The 23,872-nt window shown below is 34.8% G+C and overlaps 2 protein-coding genes across 2 annotated transcripts; one reads left to right on the top strand and one right to left on the bottom strand.

The window, feature by feature from the left end:
• Positions 1–1,965: 1,965 nt before the first annotated feature.
• Positions 1,966–3,205, top strand: LOC115953547 (thaumatin-like protein). The gene is made up of 2 exons (XM_031071272.1): positions 1,966–2,133; positions 2,232–3,205. Exons 1-2 carry the CDS (start codon positions 2,070–2,072, stop codon positions 2,903–2,905), a joined length of 738 nt encoding a protein of 245 aa, XP_030927132.1. The 5' UTR covers positions 1,966–2,069; the 3' UTR covers positions 2,906–3,205.
• Positions 3,206–16,988: 13,783 nt separating this feature from the next.
• Positions 16,989–20,220, bottom strand: LOC115953867 (hsp70 nucleotide exchange factor fes1-like). The gene is made up of 6 exons (XM_031071689.1): positions 19,901–20,220; positions 19,549–19,691; positions 19,408–19,458; positions 18,312–18,533; positions 18,102–18,204; positions 16,989–17,855 (listed from the first exon to the last, which is right to left on the bottom strand). The coding sequence occupies exons 1-6, from the start codon at positions 19,984–19,986 to the stop codon at positions 17,285–17,287; spliced, it is 1,176 nt and encodes a 391-aa protein (XP_030927549.1). The 5' UTR covers positions 19,987–20,220; the 3' UTR covers positions 16,989–17,284.
• Positions 20,221–23,872: the final 3,652 nt, after the last annotated feature.

Raw genomic sequence — 23,872 nt, forward strand, 5'->3', positions numbered from 1 at the left:
ACTTCTAAACTTTTAATATTTGGTTCTTCCCAACTCATTCACAACCTTATTTATGAGACAACTGGAGGTAATCTTCAAGATTTTTTATTTATTTTTAACAGGAGGGTGAAAATTTAATTTTTGTTTGTTAATTAATAATTATTTCCTTTTACACTGAATTGGAAAATATTAGAGAGGATTGAAGGCAGGGATGTAACTGTTCCTTGTTTGGATATGGGCATATGGATTATACAACAAAAGCTAATTCTCTCTCTCTCTCAATAGACCAACACTTGAGCCATTATGTGCTTCAGGAGGTCCTCTAAAATGAATTATTTGGATTTTTTATATTAATTACTGTTAATCGTGGTGTTAATTACTAAGATGCACGGATACAAACACGGGTACAAGTATAAGTACGCATACGATACAACGATACGAGCAATTTTTAAAAATTATAACATAATCCGGCAGATTGAACATTGTTACAATAAGGATATAACATGAATATGGTACTCCAAATGAAGTGTCCGTACGTCCTAAGTTAATTACAGTGCATATTGCTTAAACTGCACAATTATTTACGACTGCAACCCTTGTATACCTCACGTTTAAGCAATAATACATCGATCACACTCTTGCCTGTTGCCACTTCTCTTCTGCTGTTCTGCATGTGGATTCCATTGAGTTCCTTACAATTCGTTGAGTCTTCCAAAACAACAGGGCGGCTGATAAGTTGGGCTAAACTGATATGCAATAATTTTTGCAATCTGACTGAGAGAATGTGTACATGAAGTTTTATTCTCTTATCTTTTTTTTTTTCCTTTTTTTTCTTTTCTTTTTTTTTTTTTTTTGAGAAAACGATTGGCTCTTAAATATTTTTCACTTTTGACTTTGAGTGGCATATCCTCATTATCAGTTTTTGTCTAATCTAATTTTGTCTCTGACAAGCTTCATCTCAGCAAAATGTACTCCCAGTATAACTTTCTGTTTAGTTGCACTACTTTGAGGAGAGAGAGAGAGAGAGATAGAGAGAGAGTAATGCTTATGCTACAAGGATGAGAAAGTAAGAAGTATTATTCTGATCCGTGAATTAGGTTTAGTTGCACTACTTTGCTTATGCTACAAGGATGAGAAAGTAAGAAGTATTATTCTGATCCGTGAATTAGGTCTTGCTTTTTCCTATTTTATACTAGCAAAAGCGCAGTCTACTCTGTTTTCCATTCTGGGTACAAAAATAAACAATCGCTTTTTTAAGTTTCTTAAGTCTTTTTATAAAGTGCCATTTGGATTGTCAGAAATTGATTACAATACCACCACGCAATAGTCTAAGTACAAAGTTCTTGTGAGGTGTGGTAGATAAGTGCCAAGGGTCAAGTTTCCAAGAAAGCATTATACACATATACACTTAACTTAGACTAGTGTATAATCTTGTATAAAAAATTTAAAAAAAAATTTAAAAAAAATTTACACTTGCTTCCAATTGTGAAGATAAGAAGAAAATTGACATGGTATTGATAGAGTTTGATAATTGGAGAAAATATATAGCAGGGGGAGAATAGTTTCCAAATTTTCAGTACGTATATTGGCAAAATTTATTGCCAATAACACAGAGTGTATCCGAAGAATACAACATCTGAAATCGGACTCAACCGCTAGGAACATAATAATGTTAATGATGAAGTAGACATGTAGGAAGACTCAGTGATCATGTTAGAGACAGACATACATAGTATTTTACTCTTTTATTTTAAAGTAAAAGAATCATAAAGACTAAAGAGACATGATTTACACATAGTTTCTCCTAAAGAGAGAGGACACCCTCCAATGGAAGCAATGCATATATGCCTTTTATAGTGAAAGTAAAAGTAGAAAGAGAACACTGAAAGAAAAGCTAGCAGCAGAGAGTGACACACAGTCAGCAATAGTTGATGAGGAAGTTCTCTCTCCACAAACCGTTTCACTTAAAAAGGCAACGGTTGTCCAAACCAATCCCACATTGTGGTCAAATATTTGGAAGTACCTTACGTCCCTTTCCTCTCCCTACACAATCATCACCTCCTAAATCAAATTAAGGAAAAAACGTAACAATGCCAACTTCCCAATTTCTCTTACCTCTTCTCCTCTATCTAATGGCAACTCTCTCCTCCACATGTAATTCTTCTTGTTCTTTCTTAATTTGTTTATGTTACTTTTTGTACTTTGTCCAATATTCATAGACTCATTCATTTTGGTTAATTTTGTGGTTGCAGATGGGGCACAACTCATTCTAGTCAACAATTGCAATGAGAGTGTATGGCCCGCTATACTTGGTGGTGCAGGGCAGCCCACACCTAAAGATGGAGGTTTCCATCTGGGCAGTGGTGAGGAAGCTGTCATGGATGTGAATGAAAAGTGGTCAGGAAGGATTTGGGGCAGGCAAGGTTGTTCCTTCGATGATAATGGAAAAGGCACATGTGACACTGGGGATTGTTTTGGCCAATTACAATGCAAAGGAAAAGGTGGTATTCCACCAGCAACCGTGGTCGAAATGACACTCGGGACCTCTAATTCGCCTTTACATTACTATGATGTGAGTTTGGTTGATGGCTTCAATTTGCCTGTATCAATGAAACCTGTTGGTGGTGGTGTCGGGTGTGGTGTTGCGTCATGTGAGATTGATTTGAACATTTGCTGCCCTTCAGCATTGGAGGTGAAGATAGGAGGCAAGGTGGTGGGATGTAAGAGTGCCTGCTTGGCCATGCAATCGGCTAAGTATTGCTGCACAGGGGACTATGCTAACCCAAAGACTTGCAAGCCTACTCTATTTGCACATCTCTTTAAGGCTATTTGCCCCAAGGCTTATAGTTATGCTTTTGATGACTCTACCAGCCTCAACAAATGCAGGGCTTCACGGTATGTTATCACATTCTGCCCTCCCTCGTAAGGAATGAAGAAGGAAACTAAGTGTGCTATCACACTCTACAAGGAAGTTAATGGCATCAGGAAAGAATTAATGTCCTTGTGATTTTTACTATAGTTTTTATTTGAATTATTGTTGGATATATGTCTTTAATTATATGTTTATTAGCTGATAGGATTAAGGGATCTCCTTTACAAGGATTTGTTAGAAGCAAATGGAGTATGGGTTAAGAAATATATGGATCTTGTTGCTAGGTAACTGAGTGTATGTAATAACAGGTCTAGTGCATTTCTAGTTCAATGCATTGAGTTGATTTTGGGAATATTGAGTAATGATTGTTTACTTGTTTGTACGTTTGGATAGGGTGATGAGGAGAGGAGGAGGTGTAAATATGCTAAAATTAGTGTATTTACAAGATGCTCTTCTCTTCTCCATCTATCCTATCTAAACATAGGGTAAAACTAGTAGAAATTAATTAGATACAAGATGGACAGACAAGTGGGAATGGACAAGTTTTGATTTCATATAACCTGCATACAATGTCTCACTTTAGTTCAGTGATTTTCGGCATGTTAAAATCTTCACCTAAATCATTCATTATCCAAAAAAAATCTTGACATAGAAGTCTTTTCCTTCTCTGTCAAGCTGTCGAATTTTATTTTCCCCCCTTTTTGAACAACCATTGGCCACCTTAAAATTTCCTGGAGAAAGTCCTCAACTATCTCTCATATGTTCTTTATCTAACCATTCTGAAAATTTTACACAATTATTTTAGAGAATATGTTACTGGCTTTTATATCTGAACCAAATAACTCACATTAAGTTACTAGCTTTTATATCTAAGCTGTAGTACCCGAATGCTACTAGTACAGTTGTACATCCCATAAATGATTTACATTTTACCAAGAAAAAAAAAATCAAAGAGAGCCTTATAAGAGAAGCCACATGTTTGTTTAAGAACTAGCTGAATGAAAAACCATAAAGAACAAAATGCTCAGCTATATGTCACAATCTGTGAGTTCGTGATAGTGGAACTAGACTACCCCACTGATGTGCAGGCCAAGAAACCAAGATAAGTATTGGCTGTATTGCTAAAAAAAAGGTTGAAATCATGGTGGACCTTTCTTGTACCTGCTTCTCATAAGAATATGTGATGACAGAAACCTGTCAAACTTATTGAAGGACATTCTCAAAATAAAGTATTTACGAGTGTTTTCTGAGCCAGTGGGAACAGAAGAGTAATAAGGACAAAAGAACAGATTCCAGTAATGCATTCCAAATGTGACTTGTAATAAGACTACAATGCATTCCAATGTTCTATAGACTCTGCTCCAACTTGTGGATGTCATATCCATGAAAAATCAATCATCTCAAAAGGCTATCAGAAACATGAAACAGACAACCCACATTAGCAATTTTGCAGCAGGATTGAAATGAAACACATCCCACTACCTATTATTAAAGATTTATAGAAACAGTTTCTGATGAATAGCAAAAATTTCTGCAATTCAAATAAAGGGAGCTCCATAAGTCCAAACAGAATGACAGCTTCATGCATCAAATGCCACCTCGGGTAACACCATTAAAAACAAAAGAATTAACGCATTTAAGAATGGTTAAGCCTAATAATATCCTTTGGAAGACCATGATATCCAACATCCTTAACCATCTTGATTGACTGTGAGCTCCCATAATTGACCTATTCTTAGTTAAATCAACTGATTGAAACAGGACCAAAATTCTAAAGTTCAACCAATGGAAACAACAAACTACTTGTACAGGAATCTGATTCAGCTATAAATGCTAAAAACATGGTGATTTAGGAGATTTACCACCAACATCAAACTTTAGTTTATACAAGCTAAATATCCAGCAGAGCTGAACCACTTCAATCCCTAATTCCTTTGTGTTAGTGAGGGCAAAAGATTAGGAAGCAGCCGTAAATTATTAACCATGGATTTTGTGGGGGCAATTCATTAGTTGGTGGAGCAGTAAAAAACTGGCATGAGTGGTTTATAATTAACCAAAGTATATATTATTGCCGACTGCGAATTTGAAATAGGTTTGAAAGGAATCTGTTTGGACTTCGGAGCTTAACTGGGTATTTGACAGAAAGGACACCTTCAAAAATTTACAAACTTTTTAAAATATTTTAATTTATATGGAAAATCTCATATGCATATAAAATAATATTACTTTGCATGAAAAGTATTTAACATGCCAATAACATGACCAAAATTTCATGATTGTCATGATTATTGGGTATTAGTACAAAGAAATCAATCAATTTACATCTAAGGTTTGTTAAAAGAAAAATACAAATACCAAATTGATGGTATTGCAAAGAAGTAGTCATCACTATCCAATTATTATTGGGATATTGGAAGAAACTAATAATACTTTCAAAAGTGTGGATAATAAACAAAAATTGTGGAGAAAAAACAAATTAGAGTTGTGAATTTCACAAGTTTGGAGTGAAATGATGGACTTACGACTAAGGTGTAATTTTCAATTTTGGTTTTAGTGTTAAAAAACAGATAAAAATTGTTCTATGTGTGGATATGTGGGAGATTATGCGGTTAATATTAATAATGTAGGATCTTGGATTCTTGATTCACAAAAATTAAACTCTTGAGGCACATTTACAATTTTTTTTCCAAAATAATCTAAAGTTCGGAAAATCTCCAAAGGTTATTTTTCAATTTTTTTTTTTTTTCTTTCTTGTAATTTCAGTTTTCTATGATAAATTAGAATTGCAATTGCACATAATATGTTGAATTAGTCTCTCTTGAATTTCGTGTTTATTTTCAGTGTTCAGAGCATTGCCTATATGGTTCGATCAACAGGAGGTCACATTGGCCACTTATTACCGCAATAGAGAGTACAAAGAGCTGAAATTTTGGATCAAGTTCATGCGACACAACTTCGCAGATTGGAACAAAGCCAAGAAGAAATTGGTGAAAGTGAGGCTGAATTTGCCTGTTGGATTGAACACATCAAAGAGGTTGGTGGTGAAGAATGGACTGGACGTGACAGTTGTGATGAAAAAGTTCAGGCAAAGAACAGAGGTTGGATCAAGAAGAGGAGGGCTCCTCTGTACAATGTGGAGAGGGGATACTTGTTGGTAGAAGAGGGACTTGATTGGCAAGTGGCAAATATGTGCTTGTTTGCCATTTCACTCCATCAGTCCCTAAACATGCCAGCGACGATAGTGCCTATCGGTGATATGGATGACTTCCTCTCCTTAGATTCATGCCATCTTTCCCTTGACAGAAAGTGTTTCAATTGGGTTGAATTTTTATTGGTCTAATGTAAGACGATACTGTTGAAGACAAACAAAACGACACCATGCATTTAAAAAATAAAAAACCACAATTACTATCATAAGATTCAGACCTTTTTTATAACAGAGAGTGGGGGACCTTTATAAAGTGGGTGATGGTCTTTTGACTCTTTTGTAATGGGCCTGCTGAAGATGTTCCTTAGAGCAGTAGTGAATCATATCTTCAGGGAAGGTAATATGTGTGCAGATAGTTTAGCTAAAATTAGAGTTGAGCAACCCATAGATTTTATTATTTTTTATGAACCAACTTCTATGGTGGGACCGTTGCTAGCTTTTGAAAAAGTTGGGTTGTTTTGTAATAGACTTAATTTGCGGAGTTTAACCAAAAATAAATAGTCTTTTGTAATGGGCCTTAGGCCTAGATTTGGGCTAGTCAAACAATTGGAATAGTAACTTTAATGTATATCTACTTCTATTATTAATAGGAATATTACTAGGTTTTTTTTTTTTTTAGGGTCAGGAATATTATTACTTTATTAGGTTAAATGAAAAGTAAAATATAAATTATAAAATGTACATTGTGTGTAAAAATGTGGCTAATGTTTGCTAAAAGTGGCTAACATTTGCCACATTTGTTTCCTACACTGTACACTTTATACCATTCATGTGAACCTAATAATTGTTGTTATTAATATAAACTGTTTGTCAACTTACATTACATTTATACCACATTTTATACATTGAATGAAGATTACAATAGGATAGTTATTACTATCAATAAAAGATGTTGTAATGAAATAACTATTCATATTCAAAAATATTGTAAAATTAATTTCTAAAAATGAAAATTTTGTAAAAAATGATATATATATATATATATACACACACACGTGTGGGGGGCGGGGGGACTTTGTATTTTTTGAAATATATTAGTTTAAAATTTAGGTAAAGATAACATTTTGGGGTCACTTTTAATTTAGTCTCTACAGTTTAGTAGTGGTCAATTTGCTTCATGTTATTTTCAATTTGTAATCAATTCTATCCATACCATCAACTCAATAACAGAAAATGCCTTTGTGGCACATAGCGTGCCCACCTAGCACAGCACCTAAACCAAATGATCACACCTAAATCAACCAAAACCACCCACAAAATAGAGTAACCGCACCGCCTTGCAAGTGGAGGTGAAAAAAAACGCACAACACAATGCTATGATGCGTGTGTTTCTGTATTAAGAAAACTGCACCATATATTATATAGTAATATTATTATAAAAGAAGAGTTATTTCACACTAAAAAACTTGTTGGAATACTCTTAATCAACCCAAAACAAAGGAAAAAATAGATTTAGGTTGGGCCAATCCAACCAAAAATTTTGAAAAATGTCTCAATCCAAAACCTACCAAACCACATCACAATACATCACACTAAACCGCACCACACAACATATGTGACCGCAAAATTAAGGTGTGGTGCAACGATAAAATTGGTCAAAAGCCACATTGAACCACACCATGAACACACTTAGTTGAAACCCACGTGGCCTCTAAAATAATAATAATAATAACTTTTAGTTAACATTAAAAAAAATAACACCATCATTTAATAAACAAATAAAAGACAAAAAAAAAATATATATATATATATAACTAATCAAGGTATGGTTGCAAACTAATGATTTGGTTTGGTAACAAATTGCCTGGTTCCCATATCAGGGACAAGGAAATCAACTAATTCAATTCAATACTTTTTCTTGCTCGACTTATTGGTAAGACAAGGCTATTAAGTGTTGAATCATACGTACTCGCTTCAATGCCGAAAAGGCCGTACTCAACAACACCTCCTCGTGCTCTAATCGGTACTTAAAGAACTTGGCAGTGGCAATGGCTGTGGCAAGCTGGCAATGAAGTAGAAGACCCCGGAATAACTACTTGATTTTATCCCACCTCTTCCTCATCCTCCCTAAAATATTCTTCAAAGTCACCCAATCTATGACAAGGAGGGACGGGCCCCAGGAAGGGCCCAGGCACCCCACACCCAGGCCCCCCCCCCCCCCCCCCCCTCCCAAGGCGCGGCTTTTGAAAAAAAATTATATTAGGTATATTTTCAGCCCAAAAAAATTATATTTAGGCCCCTCTTCTAAGTAGCTTGGCCCGTTTCCCCTCCAAAATCATTAGCCCAACTCAATCTAGTCCAACCCAAACTTATGTAAATCCTCGACCCAAAATATATGGATGCTTAGTTGTTGATACTTTCTCGATGCTTATTTAGAGTTCTTTTTTTAGAAATGTTTTGTCCACAATATTTTCACAAAAAATTTTAAGTGTCAAGTTATTACTGGCTATTATTGGTGAATAAATAAGGAATTTCAGTAGTTGATTCAAATTAAAAACAATGACAATCACCTAGGAATTGCTGTGAACATGTTGTGGATATAATATGCATTTTTTTTACCCCCCCCCCCCCCCCCTTTCCCTCGAAAACCCCCTAATTTGAAATCCTAAGTCCATCCCTGATGACAAGGACAACTCAGATCTAGGCAACTACAAGTCTACAATCCCAGATCTAACAAGAAGAGAAACTTAACAAAATTTTGAGATTTATATGAGACAAATTCAACCACCACCTTATTTGTCTCATTTTGTTGTTGAAGATTCGATGAAATGAGAGATTGATTATTTGTTTTATTTTCAATGTATTGTGTATTATGTGTTTGGTTGCCAAGAAAAAGTAAGAAAAAATTGCAAAGTAAGTTTTTTTCTTTCTCCAAATCTTTTTTTTTTTTTCATATAGATTCTTATGTGGAATTTTTTTAATATCAGATAAATTTTTTTATTATTATTTTAGAAGCCAGGTAAGTTTAAGTGTGCCAGCTTTGCACATTATGTGCCACATAGGCAATCAGGGCCTACTGAACAATTGATGCAATTGCCTAAGACCCCCAAATAAAAGAAGGCCCTCACTTGTAAAAAAAAATGTGTATATATATATATATATATCTATATGTTTTAATAACAAAAAATAAATAAATAAATAAGTAATTTATTGGTCAATAAAATACATTAAAAATGTCTCATTGTATCCTAAAATGCAAAAGATTAAAAAAGGAAAAAACAAAAATAGTCAAACTTCAACTAACAAAATTAAATTTTTAGGAGACAAATTCATTAACTCATTCTTGAAATATGCTAAAATCAAAATTAATACTAGACAAATTTATTAATAATACAACATAATTGTCTTGAAATATGCTAAAATAGAGATTATAAATTTCTAAAACAAAAGAAAAAATCTCTTATCTCTCTATCTCTCTGCCTCTCCATCTATATTCTTACCTTTATTTTCTTCATCTTGATTCTTGATCTTTTCCTGTAAGCTCAATCTAGCTTGAAATCATTCTTTGTTCATTCCCTTCAATTCACAATAAATTCAAAATTGAAGAAGGATGGCGTAGGTTGTGGGCATAACAGAGGTAACCTTTTCTCCCTCTCTATCTTTCCGAAAATTAAGATTGCGGAGTTTTTTTTTTTATTCAATTTAAATATTTTAAATTATATTTTTTTTAATCTACTTCACTGCTTGATTGGTAGGACAACACGTCTTGCACAAGCTACACAACCCACAGCACTACACAATGACAGTGCACACTGCACACAAGTTGTGGGTTGTGCAGAAAAGACTGTACAGTGCACACAGCACTGCACAATCTACCCACAGGCCACAGCACATCACAGCTAGCCCCACCACACACTAATTAATAATTTATCACATCTTTTTGTTTTTTTAAATGCAAACTCTTACTTTATCAATTATTATAAATTATCACACGAATTAATAATTTGATGTATATCATATCAACTCATTTGTATTATAATGAAACTAATTTATTGAACCATGTAATAAATTAATTTTTATTTATGTAGGTTTAGAATTTAAAGTGGTCACGGTTTTAGAAAAATTGCAATAACTAGGTTCTATTATTCTATACTTTAAATTTTATTTTTAGTTAAATTATCATTTTTAATTATAAATTGTGTTTTAGCCATAAGGTCTACTATGTCACAAGAAATATTAAGTGGATTAATCATATTATCAATTGAAAAAGAAATGATAGAGTAACTTAAGTACAAAAACTTAATTAGTAATTTTGCATCTCAAAAGGCAAGAAAAATAGATTTTAAATAAAAAAATTCAATAAATATTATTTAATAAATATTTAAATATAAAAAATGCTCTACTTAAAATTTTCGCTTAAGACCCTTAAAGTTGTTGAGCCGACCCTGTAGGTAATTTCCTTTAGTGAGTCGACGGTAGGTGTCAAATTAACTGTAAATTGAAAATAATATTAACTAAATTGATTATTATCAAAATATATGAACCAAATTGAAAGTGACTCCAAATTGTATAATTTAAAATGGTATTTTTGTCTAAAAGATATTACATATACTAAAAATCTATTACCGCATACTAAACATGATGAAAGTTTATATTTTTGGAAAGTTTTTTGCTAGATTGTATGTTTTGATAGGATGAAGATGCAACAAAATAACAAAGTAGCTGTTATATATAAATAACCATTCCATTACAGTATTTATTACTACATATCAAACATACCCTTACAATCTTTGTATGAATGTGTTTCTTTTTAAGCTTTGCTGCCTAAGAAAAAAAATAAGTCACAAACAAGTTTCACTCGGTTGCAAACGCAATATCGAAGTTCTATGCATTTGACAAGAACCTTGGTCTCAAAGTTGACATTGTTGTTGATCGCTTGTTGACCACAAAATTAATAACTTCGACAGTTAATTTTTTGTTCGATGGAATTTTTTTTCCTCCAAGGTTGCAAGTTTGACATGAGTTCAATGGAATGTGTATCCTCTATTAAAACGTTCAAGAATCAATAATTTAGTATTGTCTCAATTAAGAGTACTTAAACCAAGGCATGATCGTGTATACATAGTTGATTGTGATTAAGCATAATAATAAAGTGCGATAGCAGATTGAGTAGAAAATTAAAATACTGAAATAAAAAAAAAAAAATTTAATAAAAGGGGGTATTATTTATATAATAGAGAGTTTACACAACAACAATCATATTAGCCATTTAAGGGACAAAGTCTACTAGTCCTTATTTGCCTTACATCCCATACAAAAGCTAGATAAATAAAAGGAGAGCATCTGTCATAGGCCTTGTTTGGTTGCAGCATCACTCATCACTCATCACTCATCACTCATCATCCAAATATCATCACTCATCACCCTGTAACTCATCACTCATCACTCAAAAATCCCTAAAACAAACCCAACTCTATTTGGCAACTAAACCCGATTAACTTTGCTTTCTTAAAAACACACCCAAAAAAATAAATAAATAAACTCACCTTTTGTAGGACCCACTTACTGTCTATCTTGCAAAGGCACAGAATGGCTACTCGCGTTCCTTTTCTCTTTTTAGTTTCCATATGCCTTTTTTGCCTTCCCTTTATTTCCAACCTTTGTCTTCACCTCTCAAACCCCAAAGCCAAAAGACCACCAAAGCATCAACTCCTCCATCCTTGCCCACCTGCGCCGCCTCCATGTCACCTTACCATGGCATCATCCTCCTTCCTCATCCTTGAACTCGAGCCGCTACACCTCCGTCCTCCAACGTCGACCCTAAATTCGAACCCAGAAATAGAGAAAAAGAGTCGATCCTCTGCTCTGTCACTGTTCCTCATCTAGATTGGTGGTCGCTTGACTTGCCCAAGGAACTTCGACGGCTTCCCTGAGCATTACGAGTGAACAGTGTATGGATTCATCCCTCGTTCTTTTTGAAATTTTAGGCAAAAATTATTTAAGCTTGCTGGGTATGCCATGGGAATCCAAATTTGTTTATCTCTTTCCATTTTTTAAGCGTGTATGCCACGGGAATAGAAGATGTAAAGCTGGGTGACTTTGTTATTGGCCTGTGATGGTTACGAAGATATGTTCCTTCGGTTCTTAATTTGCAACTCCTATTGTTTTTTTTTTTTTTTCTCTTCTTATTTTAACATAATAAGACATTATTGTTTGTTAAGAGCTTTGTAAGTTGTTCTTGCTCTTGTGATGTCGTTGTTAGGATGTTGCTGTGATGTTGGGTTCACAAGGCCTTGTGATCTTGTGATGTTGTTATGGGTTTGGGAGAACTGAAAGGAGCTAGAAGTGATGAAAAAAGAAGATTGAGGTGGTTGGGAAAGTAGTGGCAACAGATCGATTGGGTTCACAAAGCTCGCACTGATGGGACGAAACACTGGCGATGGGACCCATATTGTTAGGTAAATTACAAAATTGCCACTAATAACTCATAATCCATAACTTGAAAACACTTCCACCATGTTTCCGAATTAGTTCACTCATATCTCAAAATATTGAGATATGTTAACTGAGTTAAGTGTTTGAATAATCATCTAAACAAGCCTACAACCTGTGGGCCCCACTGATATTGGGTTATGAGTTAACAAAACTGAGATTTGTTAACTCAGTTCACCAAAATCCAAACAAGGCCATAGATTTCCAAAAGGCTATGTCTCTATCTCTTTTTGCTAACACATCCACACATTCATTTGCTTTATGGTGTGTATAAGGGTGCGTTTGAATCGACTTCAAACGAATTTCAGAAATCAATTTCCGGAAAATGGAGCGTTTGGCTGTGACGGAAAATATTATTTTCCGGAAATGGATTTCCTGTTGACCGAAATTTGAAGCCTTGACCACGGAAATGAATTTCTGCCTTCATTTTCACTTCAATTCATTTCCGTGGCTTGCAAAACGCAGAGAGAGGGAGAGAAAAAACAGAAAACACAACACGCGAGCGAGAGAGAAAGAACAAAAAAAAAACAATCTACCTCACACCCAGAGCTCCGATCCGGCGAACGAGCGACAGAGAACGAGGGAGAAAGACAGAGAGAAAGAAGACGAGCAAGGGAGAAAGACAGAGAGAAAGAGAGAGAAAGAACGACTCGATCGTCGCAGCACCGGGTCTGATCACCGCAGCGCCGCGCCGATCGCCATCTTGCCTTTGACTTCGCCCGTCGACTTCGCCGTTCGACTTCGCCCTTCGACTTCGCCCGTTGACTTCGCCGTTCGACTTCGCCCTTCGACTTCGCCTTCGCGCCGATCGCGATCGCAGTCGCAGCATCAATTCATCGTCCCCAATCGCGAACCCAGATTCGTCGTCCCCGATCGCGATCGTCGCAACCCAAAACCAATCGTCCTCGACCCCAAAACCGATCGTCCTCCCTCTCTTCTTTCTTCTCTCTGTGACCGGATTATGATTTATAATTTTCCTGGGTTTTATTTGTGTTTTTGAATTGAGGGATGAAATATTTGTTTGGCAGGTGCGAAAATGTGTTTTCTGTGTGATTTTGATTTTTGTTGTTGTTGTGGTGGTGTGGTGGTGGTGTTTTGGTGGTTGTGGTTTTTGATTGCCGGTGTTTCCTGCCGTGGGATGAATTGCTGTGTAGGAAAATAGCATTTTCACCCATATAACCAAACACTAGAAAATATTTTTCACAATATTTTCTGAAATGCAACCAAACACTTAAAGTCATTTTCCTTTCCGGAAAATAACATTTCCGGAAAATAAGTATTTTCCAGAAAATCATTTACATGAAACAAACACAGCCTAAAATGGACGGATGGTCCATGCTCGATAATCGATATGACAAATCTACTACAATCAAGGCTAAATTTATGCTAAAGGAGGATATTACAAGGATAACAAGCACAGTTTTTACTTTTTATATGGAGTTGAAATCTCTCCTCTCAGATGAAAAAAATTTATCCATGCTTCTTGGCAACAATTGACAGTCGTTTTAGGACACGTGTCTTCATGACCTTTATCCTTTGAACAATTATCAAGGTGAGTTGCGGGATTCTCCTAGACTTTTGGGGTAATTGCCTAATAACCCAAATTCTTTTCCCTTTTGAGTTTCAAGTTATTATATAACTGCTCCTCCATAGTCCGAACAATTTCGATGTATCAATCTATTTAACTCTTGAACACGTGTCTTCTTTGTGAGGCCCACTCTTATTTCCATGTCACAAGTGTTTATTAACTAAGTAAATTTTAGACTAAAATATTGGTTCTTTCCTTCAAGTCTGTATGGATTTCGTTTTTCATCTTTAAAATTATGAAATGATTTTTTTTAATAGTTTAAGAATTACTATTTTTCAAAATTTTAGGAATAAAAGAATTTCTTTTTTTAAAGTTTGAGGCCATAAAATATAAGTGTTGAAGGGCTAAGGATTGAGGTACCCTATTTGAAGATAAACCTACCAATCCAAGCAACTAAACGCAATCAGACCCCGAGGATCACACTTACCTGAGGAGTACAAGACATTAGGGGTGGAGGAAGGAAGATTCCTCATGGAGACACCTCCCACCTCCACATTCAATACTTTGCACCAACTTAGCTAGCTGCATTAATGGGAAAATGACACTTGAATAGTGACTTCACAGCTCACATCTCTTTCTACCACCTCCAGAAGGGTCCCGATGGGACAAGCATCCAAATTGTTCCTCTGAGACATATAGATGGAGGGCTGAGATACAATGGAATGAACTATATAAGGAAAGAAACCCCCCAGAAAGAGGGGATGAACATTTTCCAAGAAAAAAGACATAAAGTGAGAGAGCAAAGGATCACCCTATAAAAATATCACGCTTGCTTATTAATGATAGACCTATCCTCGGACCTGCCCGAGGAAGAATTTATACTAAATTGTTGTTCTTTATATTCATATTAGCTGCTTTGATTCTATTGGTCTTAAGCTTGTAATTTTCTTTGCATTGCAATTGACTCAGAAGCCCACTCTCTTAAAAAATCATTGTATTGGGCTTGGTTTGAAGGACTAGGAGCCACTATTCTAGGTGGGCCTAGACTTTTCTTTTTGAATCCTTACAATAAGATTTTCAATAATTTTAGAGGAAAATAAAAAAATAAAAAAAAATTTTAATTTTAAAAACAAAAATGAAATTCATACAAATTTTATGGAATAGTGTTTTAGCCTAAATTTTATTCTAAACACCAATGTCTCAAACTAATGTCCAGATGGAAACTAGATTGGTCTCGAGATGGAGACTATATATTGGTTTTCAACGGTGACACGTTTTTTTTTTTTTTTTTTTGTGTGTTATAAACAGGACCTCTTTTTTGTTGTGCAAATAGAGAGTAAAGCAAAAATGAAATGGAAATAAAATGCAAGTAGAATAAGATAGCAAAACCGGCACCAATTCTAGATGCTGATTTAATTTATGCTCCCCTTATCTTCTTTAATCTCTTCCCGATTTTTACCTTCAAATTGCATATTATAACTAGTAACTACGAAGGTCGTTTTCTCGAGTCTGCTTGCTCGAGTATTTTGAAGATTAAGAACTGTGCTCTCTGGTGAATTTTCTCTTCTGTGTCTTTCAACCTTGAATAACCATATGGTCTCCTCAAAAAACTTGGTTTGCTTAAGAAATCCATGATAAAGTACAGATAGAGAGATGGGTAAGGAACTAGGCGTAGAAGCAACCTAGCTCGAAGCAATATTTATCTGAGTGTTGAAAGAAGAATTGGGGTGTGTCATATGGTGATGAAGCAGTGCTTGTGCACCAATATTTGGCAGACAAATAATCGAAGATAAAATAGACTCTGAGTTGGCCTTATATTATTGTGTCCAAATCAACATACTAGCATAGAAATGACTCCATTATTATTATTTTTTTTTTTTTCATGGTAGACCTTTGATTTCTTTGAAATGGAAGAGAGGATATTTATTCTCAATCAAATGTTTAGTAGGAGGTAATAAGTCACCCTATATCAGTATATCAATGGAAATTTGAGAGATCAATTTTCTAATTGAGAAAATTGGTTCTCAATTAAAAAAGGTATCAATCAATTGAGTTACAAGACTTCTGGCCACTGAAACTCTTACTAAAAAGTAATTATGTTAAGTAAAGTTTCTTTTAGTTTTATTTATTTTACATCAAAGTAGTAACCGTTTTTTATCAAAGAATATTCATTTTAAAAAATAATAATAATCTCTCTTTTGCCAAAAGTTATACCCTTCACCAAGATAATGCATCACGTCTATCGCAGGACAATGTAGAAGTTGAGCCATTTGATGATGTGTCAAATGCCGAAGGGCCCTGTCTTATTTACAAGAAAGTCAGATATGGAGATTATCCGAGGCAATCCATGAAGAGGAAAGAATGAAATCCTCTCTGCATTCCATATCACAGTCATGACTTCTGCTTTGTATCATAAACATTACTATTGTATTTGTTATTTTCTTGTGAAGAGGAAAGAATGAAATCCTGTGTGTTCCATGTCACAGTCATGACTTCTTTGTATCATCAACATTACTATTAAATTTGTTATTTTCTTGTGTCTTAACTATGCGTAGTCTGTGTAACGAAGACCATTATTTAAAACTTCTTTCCTTTTTCCTGAACGAAGACTACTATTTAAATCTTGAGTACAAAAGAAAAGACTTTTTTTTAATACAATAATATTTCAAACTTATAATATTTCCTCCATGATGATTGCTCTTACTATTAAGTCAAGATAGAAATTAATTTTTGATAGAAATTAATTTTTGGTATAGGTGAGTTCGAATCTCTTTTTACTGTAGGTGAAGTTTGAATCTCAATTCTCTTATACAACAAAAAAAAAAATTTACCAGTTGAGCTATAATTGGAACCCCTTTATGGTAGAAGACTGAAATCACTGTTTGCGCTATTCTTAAAACAACTAAATAGCAATCTTTATGAGCAACAATCAGACCAAGATGAAAGAAAAAAGGCTGGAAAAATATTGCACGTCAGAGCGCACCAATATGTCGTATATTACCAACATTGTTTGCTTCACACTGTTAGAGTGTTAGCAACAACAAAAACCATACATATCACAAAATTTCAGGCTATCAACTGTTAATACCATAATACTAACATCAGATTAAAGCAAAAACAAACAAGAATTCTGGGCAGCTTTCCCTAAGTCCAACAGTGAGGACAAGCCATGGGAAAGATGTTCCAAAAAGTACACAACAAAACGTATGGACAAAAAAATCCCAGTTCTGTCTATTCAAGATCCATTGGCATTCTCTCTCTAGTTTTACCTATTCGGCTGTCCATTGGCATCCTCTCCTGCACCTGAATTATTTTGACTATCTGCAGCCTCAGGTGGAGGACCTCCTAAAAGCAAAGGAGCCTCTTTCTTTTCAGAACTGGGGCTCTTATCAGTGGAAGGGTTAGCAGCCCAAGCTCTGAGAGGAGGTTCAAAATGCTTGCTGGCAACATCAGGTGGTGGTGCATCTTCCCCAGGAAGAACAAGTAGCCCCTTCTCTTTCAATGAGGATGGCTCATTGTAACAAGTATTCCACAGGGAGTCAACAAGCTGCCTCTCCTCCCTCGCAGCCCCAAGATCGTCAGGGGACATCAAGCTGATACCATTGATCCGTTCTTGGAGAAGTTGTTTCAATTTCTCATCTTCACCTAGGCTGCCATCAGCCCCTTTTGTCTCTTCTCGAGCAAGCTCAAGAAGGCCCTTAAGGGCAGCTTCTCGTACCTCTGCATCTTCACTGGAGGCAAGGTGCATCATCATGCGAGGAAATCCAAGCTCACTTACCACATTGCAATCTGAAGCATTCTCATGTAGTAGGTAATGGATCAAGTTGAGGGCTTTCCTGAAAGGCGGTTGATCTTGTAAGTAATTAAGAGTGGAGAAACTAACTTAATTGAGAGACAAAATACAGTAAATCATATATGCATTCCAAAGTATGCTATAACTAAATATTGGAAATTGGCTTCTCTCCCCCAAATCCATAATGTTTTTCTTGTTTTTCTTTTAACAATGAAATATCAGACTATATATTCATTTCTGGCTCAAAAAGAAAATAATCATATAAACTGATTACTTTTTACATTATTACCTTTGAAATCTCACATTTTCAGAACCTAAAGCATCTCTCAAGGCTGCATAACCATTTGCTAGACGGAATGCTGTAACACCTGGTTTGTTATGCCGGATTAAAGCTGAAGAGTCAACCCCAAAGCAAAATTTACAAGTATATCAGTCTAAGCCCAAGCAATTATATGGTTAACAAAAAGAATAAGTTCATTATAGAACTGAAGTCACTCACAAGAGATTGCCCCAAGTGCTTTGGTTCGAACAGTCACGTCAGGGTCTGAAGTAAAATTAGAAAGGAGAGGTTCTAAACCATTTGCTTCCATGACTAGTTGTTGACTACGGGGATTGTTCTGGACAATAGTTGTTACAACTTCTGCAGCCTTTGCACGAATATTTGAGTGGGAGTTTTTCAGGTAACCAAGGAGAGGAACCAAACCACCAATTGAGTGAAGATCTGTAGCATAAGCATTAACAGCCAAAACATGAGGCATACTCTTGACACAACTAAAAACAAAGGATAGGAAAAGTGTGCACAACAAGTATATACAAGTAGCTAGCTACAGAAAAAACCAACCCTTCAAATTTTCTTTAACTCAACTAAAGCAGTAGTAAGACTGTAAGACAAAGGAACGAAAAAGTGTGCAGAACAAGAATATATAAATGGCTAACGAAATTTTTTTTTTAAATGACACCTTAAATTTTCTTAAACGTGATTAAGGCAGAAAGAAGACAGAGGAACAAAATAGTGAGAACAACAGGTATATACATGGGGCTAATGAAACAAAAAAAATTGACACCTTCAATTCTCTTGAAAACTACCAAATCAGTAGTAAGACAAGGGAGAAAAAAGTTCGAGCAAAGGCGTATATAAGTGGCTAATGAAACAAAAAAATGACACCCCAAGTTATCATATGCAATGCCATTAAAGGATAAACCAGTAATGGCTCAAACACTATCCAGCAATCCTTAAGAAAAGGGGGGCAAAATACTGGTGTTAGTAGCTTTATACCTCAATAGATATAAAGAGTGAGGTAGAAGAACCCACTCCAGAAAGGATATATCCCATGGAAAAATTGCAAATTCCTAAATAAATTAGACTTGTATGCGTCAAGCATCCAAGAACACATCATTATACAATGTGACGACCAACATAACAATAACAACAAGACACAATTATCGATCAAGATAGTCACATTGCACATATTCCAATACTCAATGCACTCATTCACACATAATAACTGAAGCAAGCACCAAAGACATAAGCAACTGCATCCCCAAATTTCTCATCACATAAGAAGTAATTCACCAAAAAAATGCAAGAACTTTACCATTGGCCATGTCAATAGACTCCACGTGCTCTTGTAACTCGTCCAACATATCTACCAGTTGACAAACACCAGAACCCAAACCCAAATTAATACGTGACTAAAACATAAAATGAAAAAAACTAGGCTTTTGTGATATAATACCTTCTATATCAGCAGAAGTAACTCCTTGGGCCTCCAAGACTTGCTCAGGAGTTTGCATAACAAGAGTTATCTCTTTCATGCGCTTAACAACATCAACAGTCTGTGCTTGCACAGCTTCCATGAACCATTTTCGATCCTCCTCGCTGATAATATACATAAATGAATGAAATTAATCAACACCAATTTAATTCAAATTGAACATTATTGCAGCAACTAATACAAATTTCACTTATAACCTCGATTATAACCTAAAGTTGCCTCCTTTACTTTTTCCCATGTTTCTAATACATACAAACCCAAAGAAATTTTAAACTCTAAATTAACAAAAATCGTGAAGGAACAATAGGGGTACCTTAAATTGCGACTGGGGTTAGTGCCATCGGAGTGTGCGAGGCTCCACTTGAGCAATCCATCCCAGTTGGGTCCTTCTTTAGCCATTAATACGATTAACAATAACGCTACGAACAAAGACAATCTTCTTCTTCTTCTTCTTCTTCTCTGAGATACAAAGGAAAAGGCTTTCAAGGCTTTTGCAATGAAATTGTAAAGTTGTATATGTAGCAGCGAAAGGAAGGTTCGCGAAACCCCTATAGATTTCGAGCGAGCGGTGGAGAAGTGAAACAGAGAAGGACGACTTTGGTTTTTTTGGTCTATTTGGGTATTTACAAGACTCGGGCTGGTTTAAGGTTTTGAGGCCCAACTACGTTTGGACAATGATTTGTTTTGGAATGAAGGCACGGCCCGGCACGGCTAGTTAATGAGTTCTACGTAAGCCAGTAAACGGAGCTGATCATGGACAATTTAAGCTCGGCTCAATAAAAAACTTATTTATATTTGTTTGTTTATAAATTAACGAAGCTTGAATCTTAATTTTAGGCTCATTTAATAAACAAGCCGAGCCCAAGTAAAAAATTTGCTTACAAGCAAGCTTGTAAACTATTAGGCTTGATACACAACAATTCAAGCATAGACTCATTTATAAGTTTATATGTGTTTGTTAAATAGGCTTGATACACATATCTTAATAATGACATGGCTAACATGAGACTATTACCTATATTATCTTAATTTTTTCCTTCCCTTTAAACTGATCAAAAACCACTTTAGACTATAGTTATATTTAAAAATAAATAAATAAATAATTAAGTAGACTACATATGATCCTTCCCTATCAATTATCTAAAATAAAGTTGCGAAACATGTTAGTATTTCTCATTCATAATAGTTACAAACAAATATTTTTCTAGTCCTTCACCATCTGACGTGAATGTACAAATTGTATTTTGAATAATTGCTGAAGTTGTAGACAAGGAATGATGAATGAATAAATTTAATTGTGTAAATTATTAATTTGAATAATAGCTAATATTAAGTAAAACTAGATGCATGATAAAATGAATTCTCAAAAAAAAAAAAAAGATGCATGATAAAATGAGTATACTATTTTCCTTTTCCTTTTTCTTAATTTTAGAGATTTAAGCATTTAATAATGTAATTTTTTTAGATCTCAAGCTCAAAAACTTGACCTGAACTCGAGTTTGTGCTTGATATTAAGTTTGAGTTTGGCTTGACTAATTAAACAAGCTAAGCTAAGCTAAGCTCAAGCTTTTTGGCTTTACCATGAGCTTAAACTCAAACACTATTTTTAGGCTTGTCACAAGCTCAAGCCAAGCTCGAACTTTTGATTTTTCCTGACAAGCCAAGGTCAAACATGCACTACTCAATAAAGCTCGGCTCGTTTACAGCTCTAATTCTACAATATAATTATACACTATTAAACAAGAAAGAAAATTATTACACTTTTATACCATTACTTTTTGGGTTTGTTTTCATTTTGGTTCCTGAAGATTTTCATAACAGTAACTCTGTGATGTATGCATCCAGCTTTAGCTTAATTACTAGTCATCAGATCTTCAAAGCTTGATGATGATAAAGAACTTGATTACGAAACCATAGGTGTACATACAGGTCTCTAAACTTATCTAGGTCATCCCAAAGCAGTCCTTTTATACTTTAGCAAGTAGAGCTTGAAATTATAGAGATTTAACGACTTATTGGACCTCATTTGGATTCAAGATTTGCTATTCTTGATTGATCGAAGAGCTATTGAAAGGCTATCGAGCCACTCTTGATCGATCAACTAGCTGTCAAGGTAGGTGACGAGATTATAGTAACTTTTGTTCTCTTTAGTCATTATGGGCTTGAGTTTTGGACTTCAAATACACTCTAATCTATATAATTATATAAAACCAAAACTTTTGAAACTCCTACAAATTTCCACATCAGCACGATATTAAAAAAATAATAATAATAAAACTTTTCTAAGTCCCAAACCCGTGCTCTGCCTTCTCTTTCTTGATGTTGTACCTTTTCTTTCACCAAAACTCTTTCACAATGCTCTGCTCTTTCATGATGCTCTGCTTGCCATCATCTATATATGTATAAACACAGACCCACAACCAATCATGACCGTACGCAACTTTTAGATTTGTTGCTCTCAACAGCTATTTTTGTCGTAGATGAAGCCCCATCACCACCGCATGTCGTTTTCGTCACCGATAGAGCCCCATCACCACTGCATGTCGTGGGTACTACCGAAGTGAATTGGGTCTTGATTCTTAATGAGAATCATGGAGTCACCAATCAACACAACGGTCAAAAAGTTGTTTCAAAGAGGGGTGCTAAAGTGGGTCTTGATTCTTTAAAGTGGGTCTTGATTCTTGGTGAACTATGACTCACCGAAGTCACTTTGTTGAAGTGTGGGTACTGGGTTAAGGCAAGCAATATTTGAAACAGAGTTAGGTATTGAAAGAAGTTTGTGGAGGAAAATTGAGAAAAGGGAGAAATAAAGAAGACAAAAGGTTAAGGAAATATGGCTGAGAAAAAACGAAAGAAAAAAGAAATAAAAAAAAGGGTGACCTCAGGGGGGTTGTTGTAGATATTCTAGATATTGTTGAGGCTGACCTCAAGGGAGTTAGTGTAGATAGGCTCTGCCCTCAGTGCCCTGGTATTTCTGTTATTGCTTAGTTCCATTATGTATCCTTTTAACCAAAAAAAAAGACAAAAGACAAAAGATAAGCTTACCTCACATGTATACATTAATCCGATCAAAAAATTAAAAAGGGTGTTGTGTTGGTGGTTTTAACCATTGGGTATAAATAAATTAATAAGAAAGCTATCAAAACATGTCCAAAATCCGTATGATGAATTCATTGCAAAATATTTGGTATTCTTCGATTATACAAGGTTGCTTATTCTATTATGAGGTGTGCATACATGGATTATGAAGCAATGTTATGAGGTGATGTAAATGATTATAACATATTGAATAAATTCTACTACAACTACCATCTATAGCAACTTTTATTAATAATTGTTAATTTCTCTTAATTTGTTAATAATTGTTAAATTTGAATTTTTTGCTTCAATATAGTGATTTTAATATTTCGAGTAGGCGATGACCACCAAAATTATCAAAAAATTAGTTGTATCATCTCTTTGATACCTTATGTTATACAAGTGCATGGCATTATTTTTTGAATCTTACATTTAATGGTTTTCCCGTGCATCGCACGAGTTAGCGACTAGTAACATATAAAACTCAATATTCATTCACAGTTTGCCAACCTACATCTTGTGGACCTAATATTTTAGAAATTAGATTATTACAACAATAAAAAGAAATAAATAAACTTCTTTACAAAATTTATATACTCTTGGTGGTTAAATTTTATTTAGAGTGTTTTTAAAATTTTTTGAAATTTTGGCAATAGAGATTCACAAGAAAGAGAATTATTTCAATATACTTAATACTTATAGTGTGTCACATGACACCAAGAGAATAATTTATATAATAAAATAAAAAGAAGGTGTCCACATATATTTTTTTTTTTTTTTAGGAAAAGAAGGTGTCCACTTGGTGCATGCAATTACATGTAGAACATAATTTTTATCATATAGTATAGGATATTGTTAGAACATGAGCTTATAAAATATCATGGGCGGAGGGAGGGGGGTCGAGGTCGAGAAGGGGGCAATTGCCCCCTTACCTTCTCAAAAATTCTCTATGCATTAATTCAGCAAAAGAATTCTCTACATTAGTAGTAAACTATTAATAAACATAGTAAAAGGTTATTTGCCCCTTCTAACAGAAACAATTTTTTAGTTTTTACTAGTTATATATGTATTAGCTACTTGTCAATAAGAAGACAATTTTACTTTCTTTCTTTTTTTTGGCTGAATAAGACAATTTTACATTCACAAAGCAGTGAAGCTTCACTTTTATTAAATAATAAGTCCCACCTACTAGTACATTGGTTTTGCA

The sequence above is a fragment of the Quercus lobata genome, chromosome 7, assembly GCF_001633185.2.
Source record: "Quercus lobata isolate SW786 chromosome 7, ValleyOak3.0 Primary Assembly, whole genome shotgun sequence".
Taxonomy (NCBI): Eukaryota; Viridiplantae; Streptophyta; class Magnoliopsida; order Fagales; family Fagaceae; genus Quercus; species Quercus lobata.

Coding starts and splice junctions, on each gene's coding strand:
- LOC115953547 (XM_031071272.1), top strand. CDS start 2,070: ATGCCAACTTCCCAATTTCTCTTACCTCTTCTCCTCTATCTAATGGCA. Junction 2,134..2,231: donor GGCAACTCTCTCCTCCACAT/GTAATTCTTCTT, acceptor TTGTGGTTGCAG/ATGGGGCACAACTCATTCTA.
- LOC115953867 (XM_031071689.1), bottom strand. CDS start 19,986: ATGGCTAAAGAAGGACCCAACTGGGATGGATTGCTCAAGTGGAGCCTC. Junction 19,692..19,900: donor AACCCCAGTCGCAATTTAAG/GTACCCCTATTG, acceptor GTATATTATCAG/CGAGGAGGATCGAAAATGGT. Junction 18,205..18,311: donor AGCACTTGGGGCAATCTCTT/GTGAGTGACTTC, acceptor TTGACTCTTCAG/CTTTAATCCGGCATAACAAA.